This window comes from Necator americanus, chromosome II (genome assembly GCF_031761385.1).
Source record: "Necator americanus strain Aroian chromosome II, whole genome shotgun sequence".
Taxonomy (NCBI): Eukaryota; Metazoa; Nematoda; class Chromadorea; order Rhabditida; family Ancylostomatidae; genus Necator; species Necator americanus.
The window spans coordinates 24,971,643-24,988,474 of record NC_087372.1 but is presented as its reverse complement, the minus strand read 5'-3'; the positions used below and the strand labels follow the sequence as shown (position 1 = coordinate 24,988,474).

The window sequence follows — 16,832 nt, the reverse complement described above, 5'->3', positions numbered from 1 at the left end:
AATGGGAGTTCAGGGAAAGGATATGTTGGGAAAATATTGAGTAGCATTTCGTGAATGCATACAGTGGATCTTTGTGTCAGAACGTTTACTACCCACTCAGCGGTGTCTGCCCTACTTTTGCGCTGCAGCTCTTGGACAACAGAGCCGGAATCAGTTGCACATTATTGTTGGATTACATTGTACTTTCCGTGAACCATATCGCCGTATCGCTTGAAGGCATCACCCCACGAATCTGGGGTGGTGTGGGTTTGAGGTAGGTTATGGTTCTCCACAACGAGTTCGATTGGAGCGCGCCAGTCTTGTGCACGCGCAACATCTTCAGGGCCGTTTTACGGCAATTAGAAAGAAATGGGCGGAGTCACCCTTTTCTCCATAATCTACGACCCCGTACAGGAACTCTCCACCTGAAACCCGCACTCCAGATTGGTGGGGTGATGCCTTTAAAAAAAATCGTAGCATTATTCTTGTGACTTTGGGTTTGAGGTAGGTTATGTCTATACGGAGTCGTAGATTATGGAGAGATGAGTGATCCCGTTTATTTCTTCCTAATTGCCGTAAAAACCGATTCGTGGGGTGATGCCTTTAAAAAAATCATAGCATTATTCTTGTGACCTTGGGTTTGAGATAGGTTAGGTCTATACGGACTTGGTAGTACTCGTAGCAAAATTTCTTCTCGACTGTGAGCTTACTTTTTTTTTGTTATATCTGCCCGGCAGAACTGTAACAATGCATGTATTGAGGTACTGCGCCGCGAATGTGTTCCTCATCTTTAAACGTACAAGCACACAGGAGTGCTAAACATAAACTGCGGTATCATTTTGTATACTCTTATCACTGTCGTTGTCCCGCAGAAATTCTTTTTTTTTCGCAAGAAACAATTATCCATGAGATTTCCAGCGCCACCTTTACCACACCCTGCTGTCTCACGACGATGAGGATAACTGCTGAGATTATACACAAGAACCAGCTACAGTATAAAAGCTCTATGCTATCGGAAAACGACAAAGTTTGATATCATTACCAGATGAAAATTTTCTTCTCATTTATTTTACTGTTCATTCAATTCGGAGCGATTAGAATAATAAGTATTGCATGATCTGAACGAGAATCGACATAACTAAAGACCATAGAACAACGAACAATACGAGAAGTGAAGTACTGAGGAATAATCAAGAAATCAAAGAGCTTCAAAGCTCAACAATACTAATTAGCATTAAAGTTCATGGAATAAACTGTCATAAGTTAAGGTCATGTAGGGGCATAATACCATGAGGAAGAAAAAGCAATAAGGTTGGAGAAACAAACAAATTGCAACAAATACTCCTATGCAAATGGTGAGTATAAAGGCTAATTGTAGCTAAAATCATAAAGATGACAGTATATTTTTCTGACATGGCTCTAGTAGGAAAGTGTCCGAGAGTCGATGCAATCGAATACTGTCTATTCCGCATTCTCCAAGCTCTATTCCAAAATTCTCGCAAATAAACCGTATCTGGAACAATCATTTTGTGGAATGAAAAATTCAGAAGAGAGACAGTTTCACCTTCACAGTATATGCGGGACAATCGAAGCTGCCGCTCTGCCAGAGGAGGACGCCCGCCTCTGAAGGTGTAGCGAAAGGACATTTTTGTGCTCCAGTGATGTCGGCGCAACATCCGATAAGTCGCGTTCCGGGCTGCCATTCAAGTGCGTCGAAGAAGACCTTAATAAGAGGCAAAGTTTCTTAAGGTGAAGAAATTATAGGGACATGAATACTCCGTCTTCGGATGAAAGCCGAAAACTAGAAAAACAAATTATTTTTCGCAAGAATGAAATGATTGCTGTTTACTGCACGTGGAGCTGCGTACCGTTGTGAAATGCAGAAGAAGTTTTCTGCCGGTCAACTTCCATGGATCGCTGGTGAATATCACCTCAGTTGCAATGTACTCCGCACTACTATCCAATATCTACTTAAAATGCACAATTTTGCTTGTTTTTAGCGATAACTAGTAAAAGAAAACACCGAAAAGTCTGTAGTGGGGGGTTACTTCGTTCTGTTGATGTTGAGTTTGCTGTCCACACAAGCTACGGATCTCTTCGTCCATGTCCCCAAAATATTCTTTTTATTCGATTCATGCCAGGTAGTGATTGAAGAGAGAGGGAGTGCGAGATGTTAAGTGAGGAAGAAATAAATGGTCGAATTATATTTCTTAAATTGTGCTCTGATTGAACGAGTACGAAGAAAAGCAGCGGAATGTATGTATTAAGTTGCCGCCAATGTGCCCAAGAGGGTGAGCACGACTTTTCCGCAGCAGCGCACTTTCTCTGCCTTACACGCACTTCTTCCCTCCTCTAATCTATCCTGATCGAAGACATGTCTTTCCTACCAATATGAGCATACTAGGGGACCAACGCGTACGCGAATGTTGTTCTCTTTTTCGTCACATACAATTGTTTGTCTTTGTATGAATGGTTTGTATTATTGCCAAGAACACAAAAGTCTATGAGTATTCCAAAAACTGCATTCGACAAATACCGCAAGCGCACAAACAAAATAAATTCATTCATCGTAAATTGGAGATACAGAAGCATAGCAGAGGTAATAGTAATAGTCCCCATTAATGTCCCCAAGCCCCTTAGTTACCGTATGTGATTCCATCATATTGGTGTCGGTTTCTAGCACAGATGATCCTCCAGGTGGGACACGTGCTCTTATAAAGTTCGATAATCCCACTGCAACGAAATGTCTTTGACAATTTTCTAATCCACCAAAAAAGTCAAAAGGACCTTTAAGTCTTGTGAAACGGTTTGCATAGGGGACATGTCCAGGATGCACATAAGAGCACATGCTTCTGTCAAACAAACATCCTCCGACTGTGTTGCAGGGCTGTGGAGGAGCTAGCGACAATGGTCTGTTTAAAAAGAACGACGTAGGGAAGTAGTTGAATTAGTATCGAATATTTCTACTTACCTGTGGAACACCGACAAAGGAGGAGGTAACTGAACTTGGGTGGGACTAGTAGGGATGTGCGTTTGTTTTGGAATGCTGCTCTGTAACGGCGTATGTTTTGACAAAAAAGTAAGGAAGACATCCGAAAAACTTGCAAAGTTATGCGCCTTGACTCTTGATGGCTCAATGCTCTTTCCTTGAGGTAAGGTGCTTTGTGTGAAGAGCTTCAGTTCCTGCAAAGACGCGCATATCAGGGAAGGAGCATAAGAAACCCCCGCTCAAAGAGAATAGTTCTGAGTTAGTTTACTCTCAATCCTGAATTTTTGGAAGAAGTGCTAGAGTCTAATGAAAGGGACTCTAGCGAGGCGGACTCTCCTCGTGAATCTGTATACGAAATTTAAAAATTTGAACCCTGTTCTGAGGCGAAGTGGAAAATAATATAAGATAATAAAACCATCTGTGCATATAACAGCGACAGCGCCTTCTCATTAATGTCATGTCTGTCATACATGGATACCTTTTCAAAATAGAAGAAAAATTAGCCTTACAGAAAATCAGAAAATCAAACAAAACTTTTGTTTTGTAACTTTAAATAGCTTCTCCTATTGAGAGAGAGATGGCACAATGAAGGATCATTCTACACAAAAGTTCAAAACAAGAGTTCTGAAGTGGGTATTATCCAAACATTAATTAGTAGCAATGGAACATAAAGTTCTTCGGGGAGAATAAAAATCCATGAAACGTGGGAGAAAAACTACGAGGGCAGTAGAAATTACAATTCAACTAACCTCCTCGTCGTAATCTGGTTCCGCTTCATCGTCGTCTTTTGACACATAATTGGGATCAAGAAAATCGACCAGTTCCTGGCCAAGCAATTCAGCCAACGCTAAAAAAAATTCACTGACTACTAGCAAGTAATTTTCTACATCACTTCCATCACCGAGTAGATTTAACTCAGGAGGTACGTAAAATTAAAGGCAACATTCGACGAATCTCATAAAGGATAAAAAGGATAAAGTATCTGGCGTTAATCAATCCGGTTAGGATGCGCCCTCACGTTCACTTCAATTCAGAATCGTTTGAGGTTCATGAACGTGTATCTGGCCTATACAATGACTTGCGGGGGCTAGCCGATGCGTCAAGTCGGAGTCTCCCAGAACAAGTGTCGTACCAATTTATCGCCCGCGGATGGATGAAAGGCTTGGTGAGCTCTAGGACGGATTCGAACCTCCGATCGATCGTGCAGGCAGCGGAAACTCTCACCGACTACGCTACACCGCGAGAAAAGCTAGAGATGTGGTTGTAGATTGCGGAATCAGGGGTTGTTCCGCTCATCTCTCCCCGATCGTCGTAAGAAACGGCGCGGAATTACTTTGGTACGTTAAAGCGGCCCCTTAGCACCCTATTCGTTGGTTTTACTTGAATAGGCTGGTGAGAAGACATTACTGACCTTTGACAGCCCGCATTAGAATGCGGCGCGTGCACGTGGGTGGCACTGAAATCATCTTATAAAAACGCCGTCTCTCACAGCTTTCCTTGCGACGGTCAGGGAGAGATGAACGGAACCATTCCTGGTCCCGCAATCTACAACCCCAACTCTAGATTTCCTCGCGGATTGCTTCACCACGTCAGATGCGTAGTGTGCTGCATTTAATCTTCTCCTAACTGACGCTCTAAGAGGTGCTACACTACAACTCACTGCAAAGTAATTGTACTAAAAGGAAGTTATCTGGATTTATCTTTAAAGAGAACGATTGAGAATATTCCTGATGTTCCATATTTTCCACTAATGCATAGGACTTCAGTTCTACTTTGCATGCATCCGAGCAAAAAAGCAAAATATTCACCGCAGCAGCGATCGATCAGAGGCCTCTGAAGCATCAAGGAATACCACAGGTTATTGAAAGAGGCAACACTTTGCACCCAGAGAGTTGATGAAAATAAATCGTGGGATTAGTGGCGAAATTACCTATCAATACAGTTACCTATCAATACAGTTACAGTAATACAGTTACTCGTTGTCGTGACGCTTGCAAACTACATATCGAAGCCCATCTACTACGGATTAAAGCCTAAGATAAAATATTTCCCAAGGCGCTGCTTGAAGCAGGTCACCTCAGCAGCCTGGGGCAGGAGGGAAAACTCAGGATAGCCTGGATTTCCTCAGTTATCCGTCCAAGAAGTCGTGTCTCCTGTGCTCTGTAGAAGCAATCAAACAAACTCTACTTCTAAAGATTTTCGGCACCACATCCGCACATTCATTTGGTCTTCGTTAGTGTGCAAAAACTCCATTAGTGATATTTCGCGACATCGAGCGGCATAACGACATATATATATATATATATATATATATATATATATATATATATATATATATATATATATACCGGAAGAATTATATACATATATAATATATATATATATATATATATATAAGAATCATTACTACCAAAACAACCAGAGAAAACTAAACGCTGTGATTTTGTGTATGCAACATCTCTGCCCTACTGTTTCCTTGACAATCGAATTTCTACCATCAAAAGCAAATAACGATGAAAAAGCAAAACCGTTGAAAACTGAGGACAACGGAACGTGAAGTATACCAATAAATCTCACTCACGATTATAGTTCTCCGTCTTTGCCGGAGGAGAAGGAGGAGGCATTGCTCGAGTACCACTGGATGGTGGCTTTAAATGATGCGAATCGGGAATGAAACGTTTTGGTAGCTTGGATGGAATCTTCTTCACCGGAAGTGATGTTAGAAGCGCCTGCGGTGAAGAGACTTCCTTTGTTGAAGCCATTTCCTCGTTGGATCGACTACTGGCATGTGTGTTCGATTCCTTCGAAGCGCTAACTTCTCCAGACTGTTTTTTGAGTTCCTTTGGTTTCGAGACCGATACCGCCAACCACTGTCTCGGAGATTGTCTCTCAGATTCCTTTTCCAGAAGTTTTGCTTTCACCCTTTCATCGGTTAGCGCGAGCTGAGACAAGTCCATTTTACGTGAAGTCGGTTTGTGTACATTTGAGCCCAACACAGCAGCACGAGATTCTGTGCCGTATCTCTTTTCGGTTGTCTGCACCGAAGCTGGTACGACTATTCTTGCAGTCCGCGAGACGAGTTCCTGAACGAGACAAGTTAAGGTCATTAATAAATCAAGAATGAATTTTAACTGCAGGGAGCTAGAAAGACAAAAGCAGCACACGTTCATGTACAACAAAAGCGTCATCAGCAGTTGCAACACTGCACTAATTTTTTCTTGATTTTCATGGTTGAATTTCATAATTTCAAGTTCACGAAGGATCACAGCTATTGTGAGGTCGAAACTACCTCAACCCAAAGCAGTTGCATAAACAGCTGCACTCGAGGCGGTGCTGTTGAGTTAGCGGTTGCAGCTGAGATGGGCCCTCGTTTCCTCCTCTCATCTCTGCAGTGCGATGCCTGGACTGTGCTGCTTTGAGAGCAACCGCCCGCGAAACTACATCGGGCTTCGAATAGTTTTGACCCGACTATACGTAAGTAGGTGGAAAAAAAAGAAGAGAAGAATGTGGTAGATGAATAAGAAGCATAAAATAAAATGCGCTGATCCCTATGGAGATGCATCTACACGTTCGACGTTAATTCAGAATCGTTCGAGGTTTATGAACACGTGTGCAGCCTTACAGTGACTTAGTGAGACTAGTCGAGTCAGTGTTTTCATCCTCTCGGACAAGCTTACTACCAATTTATCGATCGACCCCGAAGAGATGAAGGGCGATAGTTTTGAAACGTCGATCGCGCAGACACAGCTGAACTTCTTTCCGATCGTACTACACTCGCTTTATGATGCGGAGGGAACTCTTTCGGTGGGAATTTCACTGCAAAAGGCTGCCCTAACAAGTTGACAATTGATAAGGAAGTTTTCAGCAAAGCGTTTCGTGTAACTAGAACATCGACCGGGCTTAACTGTACCGCTCTCGACTTCAGGCATTTGGCAGTTTGATGTTGATCAAGCTCAAGTATAAAGAATTCCGGACCAATGTAATAAAATGTGATTGGATCCCCCACCCCGTTATCTCAGTCGTCACTAAGCAAATTATATGTGTCTAATAGCGAATCAAGTTAACATTGACCCAGACTATTATCGGAACATTTATAACAGAAAATAACATTTAGCTGTCGGAGCAGAAAATATTCATACTTGCTGCCGCCTCGTAAATGCAAGCCTCCAAAAAAAAACAGCGACTCGGACCGGCGAATGCAAGTGGTCGCTTTATAAATCATTTATGTTTTCAAGAATCGGCTAAATTTCACATCAACAGACGCTTCAAACATAAACGCATACGCTAACAGTCGCCGAATAAACGAGTATTTGAGCACTTCTAAGCGGCCCTATTTGCTATCCGTCGGATTCTGTGTTCAGTGCCGGATTCACCTCACATTAGGTTGAAAACACTCACTAATCTACCATTCTCCTTACTTTTCAGGTGAATTGTACCTGTTACTAGTTTCATTCTAAACGTAATTAAGAATAAGAACAAACAGAAAACTTTAAGGTTCTTCGTGGAAATGTTTTGAATTTCAATGGGAGTTCATAGGAATTTAGAGTATTTGGAATCTGTAGAGTACAGCTATAAAAGTGACAGTAACTGCGATTTTTCTGAGATTGTGGTGCAAAAAAGGTCTATGGGAGCTTTCTAGGATTACCAAATCCTCTGCCATTAGCTGGCTCGGCAACAATCCAGAATGTTTGCATCAGAGTTGCTAACAGATAAAAAATCACCTCTACTAAACGGGATCTTCGGATCCCACCAAGATACCGTGTTTTTTTTTTCTATAGTTTTTGCAGAACTGTCACAAGAAAGTAGACTCGAACTCCAATCTTGCGTAACGCCACCATTAACCGATTCATCACCCGGACACCAAAATGTCAAGATGTCAGGACCACTGACGTGACTTAGTTTACACATGCATCCTAATCTAATTTAAAATTTTGCAGTGAGACGTTACATAAACATGCACCGCCGTCGACTCCATCCCATCTCGATTTCAGAGACACCATAAGTTCTAAATGAAGGAAGAGCACTTTTTTGAAACTCAGAAGATACACATACAAATTGGCGAGAATAGATTCACACGTATCCTTACAGCTAGTGGAAAACTCTTACTACGTCTCATACATTGATATTCAAATCCGCACCACTACAGCACTTCATTGCTGTGGCTTAAACAGTTAACCTTACCTTTAGGTTTGAAGGATGAGCGACGCCAGAGGCAATGAAGATGTGTCAAATGTTCTTCGCTTTATCCAAACTTTTTTGGCTAAGATGTCTTCATGGATTATCCGTCACAACCGTGACCGTAAGTCGTGTTCTCGGAAATGTTTTAGTGCACGGCCAAGCAACGACCAGCATGTCTACCCCGCTTTCCACGGCATTTCCCTGCTACTCTCTTTCTTCCACTGGAGACACTACACCTCTGCCATTTTGCGCATGCGGCGAGTACTTTTTAAAAGGTCAGTGCTTTTCAAGAGGTTTCGAATGCTTGCTGGCAGCTGAAGCATTCCAAACATATCATGTGTTGACTGGTTCATCAATGTTGGAAACTTAGCTGCTCCAAATTGTAGGCTGCAAAGGTCCCGTGTGGATCACCACCGGTCCCGAAGCGTGCATTGTGGGTATATCCGCAAGTGTGACGCAAAGCGCTATGATTAGATTTTGGGAAATCTGCTATTTCCAAGTGAGCGTTCATACAAAAAAGACATGTCTGAGTACAAGCAGTGCTCTTCTTCTTCGTCTTGTCAGCTTGTCACGAGACACACACTTCCTTAAGAATAAACCCCTTTGATTTCCTGAAAGTACAAGGGTAGTTACATGAATCTTTCCCGTCAACGCTGGCATACAATCCAAAGAGAAAAAGCTACATAAGTAGCTTCCTTTCTCAACTTTCGCCAACAACTCATGAGTCTTTTCAGAGCTAGTATTAGAAAGGAAACTGAAGAAAAAGAAGTACAGAGAAGAAGTGTTGAAACAACTAGAGATTAGAGAAAAGTGGAGGTAGGGTGAAACATAAAGGCGACGAATACTTGGAATGACCTACAGAAATGCAAAGGACAAATTCAAGGCTCACCACCTTCTTTTGTCCATTGGAGCTGCATTTTGTCACTGTCACAAGAACTCTGTCAAGCATCACGATAGCATTTACGCTGCCCTTTGAGCGCTCCACTACGAACAGCACCTGCAATTTGAGGAGATTTCCTTACATTCCAACGTCCCTCAAATCGCCAGGCTCCACACTTGCATGGAACCCGTTCTGGTGACTCATAATGTGAGGAAAGTCGGTCGCACGGAGTATGCATATTCTTTCCACTCACCGATCTCCCGCTGGACACCGTGACAGAAATCGTTTACGCCTACAGTCACGATGATACGACTAATCTCAGCGATGAATGAAGCTAATCGATGCACGATGAGAGATGAACGGTCAAAATTACGAGATATACCTGGATATCCTTTCCACTTGGAACTGTGAGCAACTGACTGATTATTTGACTTTGGCGTGACGGTTCGGCGGCGTAGCAATTTTCTTCTTGGAGTGGATAGTACCATCTTCTCCAGCAAAGCTTCAAACGGGCCGTTGGACTCTGCCAATGTCTTAACAAATGCAGGACTCAGGAAGCGTTTTTTTCTTGGGAAGATTTCCAAGAAATCCTGTCATCTGCATAAAGAGGACTAGCCACTTTTTGTAACGTGATGGTTAGATTGAGAATGGGCTGGATTTATGATGACGACACTTTGGTCAAAGGAATACCTTCTAATGCACCTGAGTGGAGTGAGTTTCTATCACTTTTCATTATTTGTTTGAACAGTAGACAAGAAGCTATGGTATGAGTAAGATAGAGAACTAAGTAGGTAACAAAGCACAAGAAAAGACTGCAGGAAGGAGAGCTTTCTGACCCTTCAAAAAGTTTCATTCGGAAGATCAACTGCAAGTGAAACGCGCACGCATTGAAAAATGTGATTAATCTGGTTCAGACCATGTTCACGTATACATGGAGTTCAGTTTTCGAGTTTCATCCATGACTTGTTTTATCCATTATAGATTCAAAAATCTATGGAAAATTATTGACATTCAAACAAGCCGAGCCTTTTGAGAGTATAGAGATAAACTACTGATGAGAAAGATGAAGACATGAAATACTCGCAGTGTAGCTGCGCATTTGTTATTTGTTTTCGTAAAAACCATTATCTTCCAAGAAATTCCAGACACTTTTCGTACGCTTCCCCTTGCTAATGTTTCTTAGTAATCGTACAACTTTGAATGAAAACAATGATATCGTTATTAATGCGTTCCTTCTAGAAATCTACACTCCGGGTCTATGGGTATTCGCAACAAAGGAACATACAACCTCTCGTGATTTCAACAACATTAGGTTCTCGGAATACTAGGAACTTAAAAGAAGAATATCTTTGTGTAGTCCTGCATTATTTTGTGACTTTTTCAATCACCGCGCAAGTTCAACTAGGAAAAAAGTGCTGAAAGCAACTACTGGTAATTTAACGAGTGCTGAAACACTCAACCTTCTTTTAAATCATGCATCTAGCTAAACAACATTCAAAGTCAAATTTTATAAGAAAGAGCTAGGGTGAACGCTCTCTCAAGGTGAAATACGTGTTAAAAAATTTCAACATATGTTAAAGACACAAACTAGTGGCAAATAAATGTACGAGAATGGCTGAGGTGCACCTTTGTCGCTTTCACTTTCTGCTGCGTTTTTGCCCTGATCGGCAGAGGAAATAGGTCAGTTGTACTCCGCGTAGCCCTATCTCAGAAAAGCGAAATCAAATACATCAACGCTCCGCTTACCCTGTGAAGCGTGCGACAGACATAAAATAGATGAAGTATCACCGTAAAAAATTACCTGTATTGGACGGTCACCTTCCCATCAGCGGAACAGAAAGCACAAGACCCAAACGCTGCCAAAACTTGATTACCATTCTGGAGTAAGTAGTTTCCCACTAAAATTCCTCTTTCAATTTCTTTTAGCACCGAAGATGTTTGAGGGAACAGCAGGACCTGGAGGTAGCCGGCTCCTTCCTACAAGAAAAGTTCGCCGGAACTCGTTGATGTTGATTGAGCGACCGCTGCGCACTTGCCATTTCGCCTCTTCGTTCAGCGAATGCCAGCAGCATGGTCTCCGGAAGTCGCAGCTGAGCTCATCCGCAAAAGCAACTAAACGGTTTGTGATGAGAAAAGCGGAAATTGAGGAAAGCTGAAGTTATAATGGGCCACCTTGAAGCGCTAGGGCGACTAGACCGGCACTACGCCACAGCATCCACGACTTGTCCTATCATCCGACCGCCCACAAGCGCTCGAAGAAATCTCATCAATATGCAGAGTTGCCGCGTTCCGTGGGGTGGAGGATGATGGACGCTACAGCAGAATTCCTTCATGCTCATTCCACACGCTCATTCCTGATGAAAGACAACCAGTACAGACGTACTTTCCACTACTTTTATCACTTTTCAAAAATTGGGATGGGGATGCTAACACTAAAAGTCAGTGACGGGGTGAACATTGTACAGACACTGATCGTCGGATCAGGCTGGACGTTTTTCAGAAGAGTTTCCAACGAATACTCGAAAAGTATTACTGGTACTGCTTTACTTGTTTTCTTTCACTCTACGGTCAGAACTCAACAACGAGTAACTCATCTAACTTCTGTAATAAGTAACTTCTTATTTTAGGGAGAAAATTATTGGAAACGTATCCAAAACGGGTATGGGGTGCTAATACTGGGACGAGTTCGGCAGACTTAAACAAGCTTCCAAAGGAATGAAAAAGATGGACTTATGCACTAAGCACGGTAGCGAGTGGGAGACTTTCCAAAACTTTCGTAACTCTTAGCTGCAACCGGTTTCGACTTAGAAAAAGTTTCATGTGTCGTACTTCTTATCTAGTTTCGGGTTTTCATCGCAACAAGCCTGAAAAGTAAAGAAATTATGGGATCCACTAGCGGAGAAAAAGTGTCATTACTACTTCTGCAACTAATCACTTCCATTCTCCGACTTGTCGTCATAATCGGTTGAAACAATTCGAGTGACAGAAAAAGGAAGCGTTAAGCATCATATTAAATTCATCGCGCTGTAACGTTCAAGCCCCACAGAATCTCTGTTATTTTCTTAAACTTTACTCCGAAATTTATCACAGAGAAGTGGTTGGTTGTGCAAGTTTTAAACTCCTTCGATTCTTTTAATATTATACATTCCTCCAGCGAACAAATCGCTGAAGTAACCTCAGACTCCAGAGCTGTGACCTTCAAGCATTTTTCTGGCTATGCCATATGCACTGATAATACGATGCAAACCGAACTAATATCAACCAATGGCAATGGGTGCTTTTTTGTTCTAAGAACGCTGCGGCCGCTGCTTAAAAGGGTCTGGTTCGTTACTTGCTTGAATCTTAGCGTTGAGCCAGCTTGTCTTGTATGTGATGCCAAGGCCAAACTGATAAGCATTTTCTATTACTGGTAACGTCCCGGCCAGTGGAAGGGGACGTTACCAGTAATAGAAAATGACGAAGCAGATCAAGCGCTACCAAATCAACTCAAAAGTGACCAAGTTAAAGCGTGTGAAGTGAATTTGCTCACAAATCTCCTTCAACAGAGGGATTATAGATGTTGAGTCGGGACGCTGCATGGTGCAAGAGTGACTTTGGGATTGCTATGACTGCAGAAGACGAATTCGCAGTTTCTGCTATCCAGGAAATGGCTCATATACCACCCATGTGTATCTGACATCTCTTTGGCCAAAATGCCGCAACGAGGTTAGTAACAGGAGCTGAGAATGCGGTTTGGAGTAAAAGGAGACTCAAACAATTAGGCTCCTCTACGAGAGGACTTCTCGTTAACACGAAGAACTACATAAAATCCTAGCAGGTGCCCACGACTACTGAATTAATCGCTATGAAATTTACTAGAATAGATTCTCGTCACTCCGATGCATCACTTGATGTGGTTGCGCGACAGAGACGGGTGGCTGGAGCCACGCTGCCACTGTCATGCAAGTCAAGAAGACCAACCCAGAAACTCATCTTCACCCCTGAACGTGGTATAATACACTGAAAAAGTGCTCCTACAAAAGGAGATGTAGAGGAGTTGGTGGCGTCGGTGTCCTCGCAAACACGAGTGCGGCAATGAACACCAGCAAATGTCGACCTGAATTGGAAGCTTGCGATCCAGAAAATTTGGTTCATCTGCCCTTGGCTGTTTCCATTTTCTCCTTATCTGTCCTTACGCCGCAGCACTAACCTATGTATATTTATCCTATATGGAGCTTTTGACAACCGCCTTTTATATATACCTAAGAAAGATTGAAAGAAAAGGCCGTGATTTTCACAAAGTCTTTGTTTATTTATTTTTCCACGTGCACCAAACGTGCGCCAAAAAAAAAGAAAGGAAACACTCATTCAAGAAACAGGGTTTTTCCCAGGTTTGTTAGAAGTTAGCAGTACTGGCAGTAGTTCGTGATGAGAAACCAGATAGCTCTTCTCTAGGAGTTAGAAAAAGAAAAAAGATAAAGGGAATCAATTTCACAGCTAAATATTGATGGTTGTCCGCGTTTCTCCCAACTTTTGCAGTTGCGCGGTGATCGAAGAGAAGAACTCGCTGAAGTTCGAGAGATAGTGAGGACACGCTGCCACACATTGCAGTCCATTGTTTAGTACAAGGTATATCAACCTCCTTCAATCTTATTTTGAACAATTTACTATGTTCCGCTTTCCTAAAACAATTTAGAAAAGAACTGCATACATCTATATAGAAATAAAAAAAATATCATCACATCTATGTAGAAATAAAAAGCAGGAACTTTTCATTCATGTTCACTGGCTTCACAATATAAGAAGTTATTGAACATAAGTAAAAATTCATTGTATTTTTTCCAGTGTGAAGTACATGAACCAAGCATTTTGTTATTAGACCTGAAGTACCCATATTTTCTGGATCTGACCCTAGTTTCACTTCTAACCCGAAGCGGAAGACTGGATATAAAAGTATACGCCTATAATATCTGAGACTGGCCCAGGTTTTCGAGGTTTTTTTTTTGCAGTTAGGTGCAAAGTCTTACTGTGGTGTAATTACTGCACTTTTTTGGGTTTAGTAATGAGCTTCTTTTTGAAGCATTACATAGTCACGCACAAAACTCAAATAATGAATATCCAGGTATGAGGTAGAGGAACAGCTTGTAGAGACCTGTGAGAATAAGTGGATTACAGATATGTACAATTCGAAATGCACAAAACAGAGGAGAATGGGCTTTTCTTACAATCTGTTCAAAATATTTTCATTGTGAGAAATTGAGACTGGCATCTGGAAGAATTCCTAGGTCTTCCGTAGATTTGTTTGTTGAAAGTACCTCCATTCATTCTATTAGCAATGACGTCTCCATTACCTACGTGTACCACTAGGGATGTGTCGTTGTTAATATGTAAGTCCCATTCAGAAGAACGATCGCACGTCTTAGCCATTGACATATTGTGAGGGGATTTCAGAGCAATTTTCCTCATCATGATTGCCGTAGATTTTAACGTCACTAGCGGCCACTTTAATCTTGATACGCGGAGAAGTCATGAGCACATTGGGTAAGTATATTGTTTAGATCAGGAATAAGAGATGCGATATAGTTCTTCCTTATGGGACATCACATGTGCGAGATACATTACACACACCTGGATGGGTACGTATGTACGCACGGCCGAGTCTAACAGTCATACTTTCCTTGTAAATAGAGGAGATCATCCAAACTATAACATGGCATGCCGCAATATTGGAGTTTTGCATTTAGTTTACAATGAGATGTTTTATCGGTGACACTTATCGGAAAGTGTAAACTATGCATATATATACCGAGTTATCTTGATTTCGAACTAAGGACGAATTAAAGCCACCGTCAGTGAGATAAGAGGATGTTGAGGCTCCAGCGACCAAGAAACGCTGTTGAGTAGGAATTAAGTGGATGATAAAACACAGCAGCAATTATCATCGGTTATTTTTTTTCCATAATCTTGGCTGGCCACGGATCTCCCTCACTAGAGGGATCACAGCCGGTTAGTCGCGAGGCTACGTGGCGCGTCCCCGGGTGGCGGATAGGGGGCTAATCGCGGACCAAAAGCGACCTTGTGCTTGCCCAGAGACGCAGGTGGATTCAGGGGATGGACTCCCTGTCTCTGCTGAGACAGGACTGACTCATGACATCCTTGTATCCCGCACGTCAGTCCGGCCAAAAGCCTGCAATCAAGTGATTGGGAGGTGCAAGGGAGGCGGTTTGGAGTCGCCTCCAACAAATAAGCTCCACATGTCCACTCCGGGAGAACGGAAGTTCTCCCAGAAACTCATGGAACTAAAGGCTTGCAACCGGCCCGTGGGTTTTAAAATTTTATGCAAAACACAGTAATAGAAAAGAGTCTCCTGATTCCGGAGGAAAGCCTGGTACGGTAGCGCCAGGTAGGACGGGGTTGCAGGAGTCATGTAGGCTACCAAAACGGAAAATGACTTATTGGATTGGGCGATCTGTACTTATAACGCACGTACGCTTGCATCGGAAGCGGCCATCGAAGATCTGATGATGCAAGCCAAGAAGATCAAGTACGACGTCATCGGACTGACCGAGACGAGACGATGTCACCCTATCAACGCCATATATGAAACTGGAGAAGAACTGTTCTTAGGAACATGCGATAGTAGAGGTGTTGGTGGAGTTGGCGTCCTCGTCAACACGAGAACGGCAAAAAACATCGACTCTTTCGAACAATTTACGACCCGAATCGGACGTCTGCGGATGAGAAGATGTGGTCCAACACCAGCTTTGACTATCTTCGTCGCTTACGCTAAAACATCAAGCTACGAAGAAGGAGAAATCGAAGCTTTCTATATGGACCTGGAGAAGTTCTACCGAGAAGATCATGACCAGGGGGAGAGGCTCTCCGAGTTCATCATGAAAACTAAGACCATCCATGGGAACTCACAATTCCAGAAGCCCTCCTCTCTACGCTGGACGTGGGAGTCACCCGGTGGAGGATACCGTAATGAAATAGACCACATCATCGTCAATAAAAGGTTCTGCCTGACGTCGCTGTTGTACCAAAGTTCTATACGGGATCGGACCATCGCCTCCTCCGAGGAAAATTTTCCTTCACAAGGAGAGCAAAGAAAGCCGCCAAGTTCAGAGAGAGAAATCCCAGGACTACCATCAACTGGGATCTCTTCGCTACGCTAGCCTGCTTTTGGGAAGATTCTGCAATGGACAACATCGACGAGGAATATGACCGACTCGTTGTACACCTTCACGACTGTGCGAAGAAGGCTGAGAGTTTTAAAACGACCAAGAGACGCCTGTCTCTTCAAACTCTTGAGCTGATACGCCAGCGTGGAGCAGCACGAGCCGCAGGGAACCAAGAACTCACGTCCGAGCTCGCAAGGCTTTGCAGAGAGGCGATAAAGGAAGACCTTAAAGAGAGAAGAGCAGAAGTGCTGGCTGAAGCTGCAGAGGCGGGGAAAAGCATCCGCTATGCCCGTCGAGACTTCGCCAGTTCGCAAGACGAGGATGACTGCTCTCCGGAACCCAAAGGGAACAGCCATTGCATCGAGAAGGGGGATGGAGAAAATCATCTACGACTTCTACTCTGATCTCTTCGACAGCCATGTCCACTTGCCTCCTCACCATCTGAGGGAAGATGGACAAGTCATTCCAGAGGTTCTCCCGTCCGAAATACGACATGCTATCATGTCGGTAAGAAATCGTACGGCACCCGGACCCGACAGAATAAGACCAGAACACCTGAAGAGCCTTCCACCAGTACTCATCAACACCCTGGCGAGGCTCTTTACACGTTATCTGTCGGAACGCAAGATTCCTAAACAGTGGAAGA

The 16,832-nt window shown here is 43.0% G+C and overlaps 2 protein-coding genes across 4 annotated transcripts; one reads left to right on the top strand and one right to left on the bottom strand.

Annotated features, from left to right (window-relative positions):
• Window positions 1–1,363: 1,363 nt before the first annotated feature.
• RB195_019384 (uncharacterized protein) lies at window positions 1,364–11,241 on the bottom strand (the record flags this gene model as incomplete). Of its 2 annotated transcripts, XM_064187204.1 has the most annotated exons (13): window positions 1,364–1,492; window positions 1,544–1,702; window positions 2,624–2,712; window positions 2,767–2,891; window positions 2,951–3,030; window positions 3,085–3,162; window positions 3,718–3,815; window positions 5,550–6,051; window positions 9,036–9,143; window positions 9,409–9,559; window positions 10,828–10,924; window positions 10,983–11,138; window positions 11,199–11,241. In XM_064187204.1, the coding sequence occupies 13 exons, from the start codon at window positions 11,239–11,241 to the stop codon at window positions 1,364–1,366; spliced, it is 1,815 nt and encodes a 604-aa protein (XP_064043084.1). The 2 variants fall into 2 exon arrangements, with proteins under 2 accessions (XP_064043084.1, XP_064043085.1); XM_064187203.1 differs by lacking the exon at window positions 3,085–3,162.
• A 4,018-nt stretch (window positions 11,242–15,259) lies between these two features.
• RB195_019383 (uncharacterized protein) lies at window positions 15,260–16,590 on the top strand (the record flags this gene model as incomplete). Of its 2 annotated transcripts, XM_064187202.1 has the most annotated exons (3): window positions 15,260–15,325; window positions 15,437–16,020; window positions 16,131–16,590. In XM_064187202.1, the coding sequence occupies 3 exons, from the start codon at window positions 15,260–15,262 to the stop codon at window positions 16,588–16,590; spliced, it is 1,110 nt and encodes a 369-aa protein (XP_064043082.1). The 2 variants fall into 2 exon arrangements, with proteins under 2 accessions (XP_064043082.1, XP_064043083.1); XM_064187201.1 differs by lacking the exon at window positions 15,260–15,325 and having other exon boundaries at window positions 15,527–16,020.
• Between the last annotated feature and the right edge of the window lie 242 nt (window positions 16,591–16,832).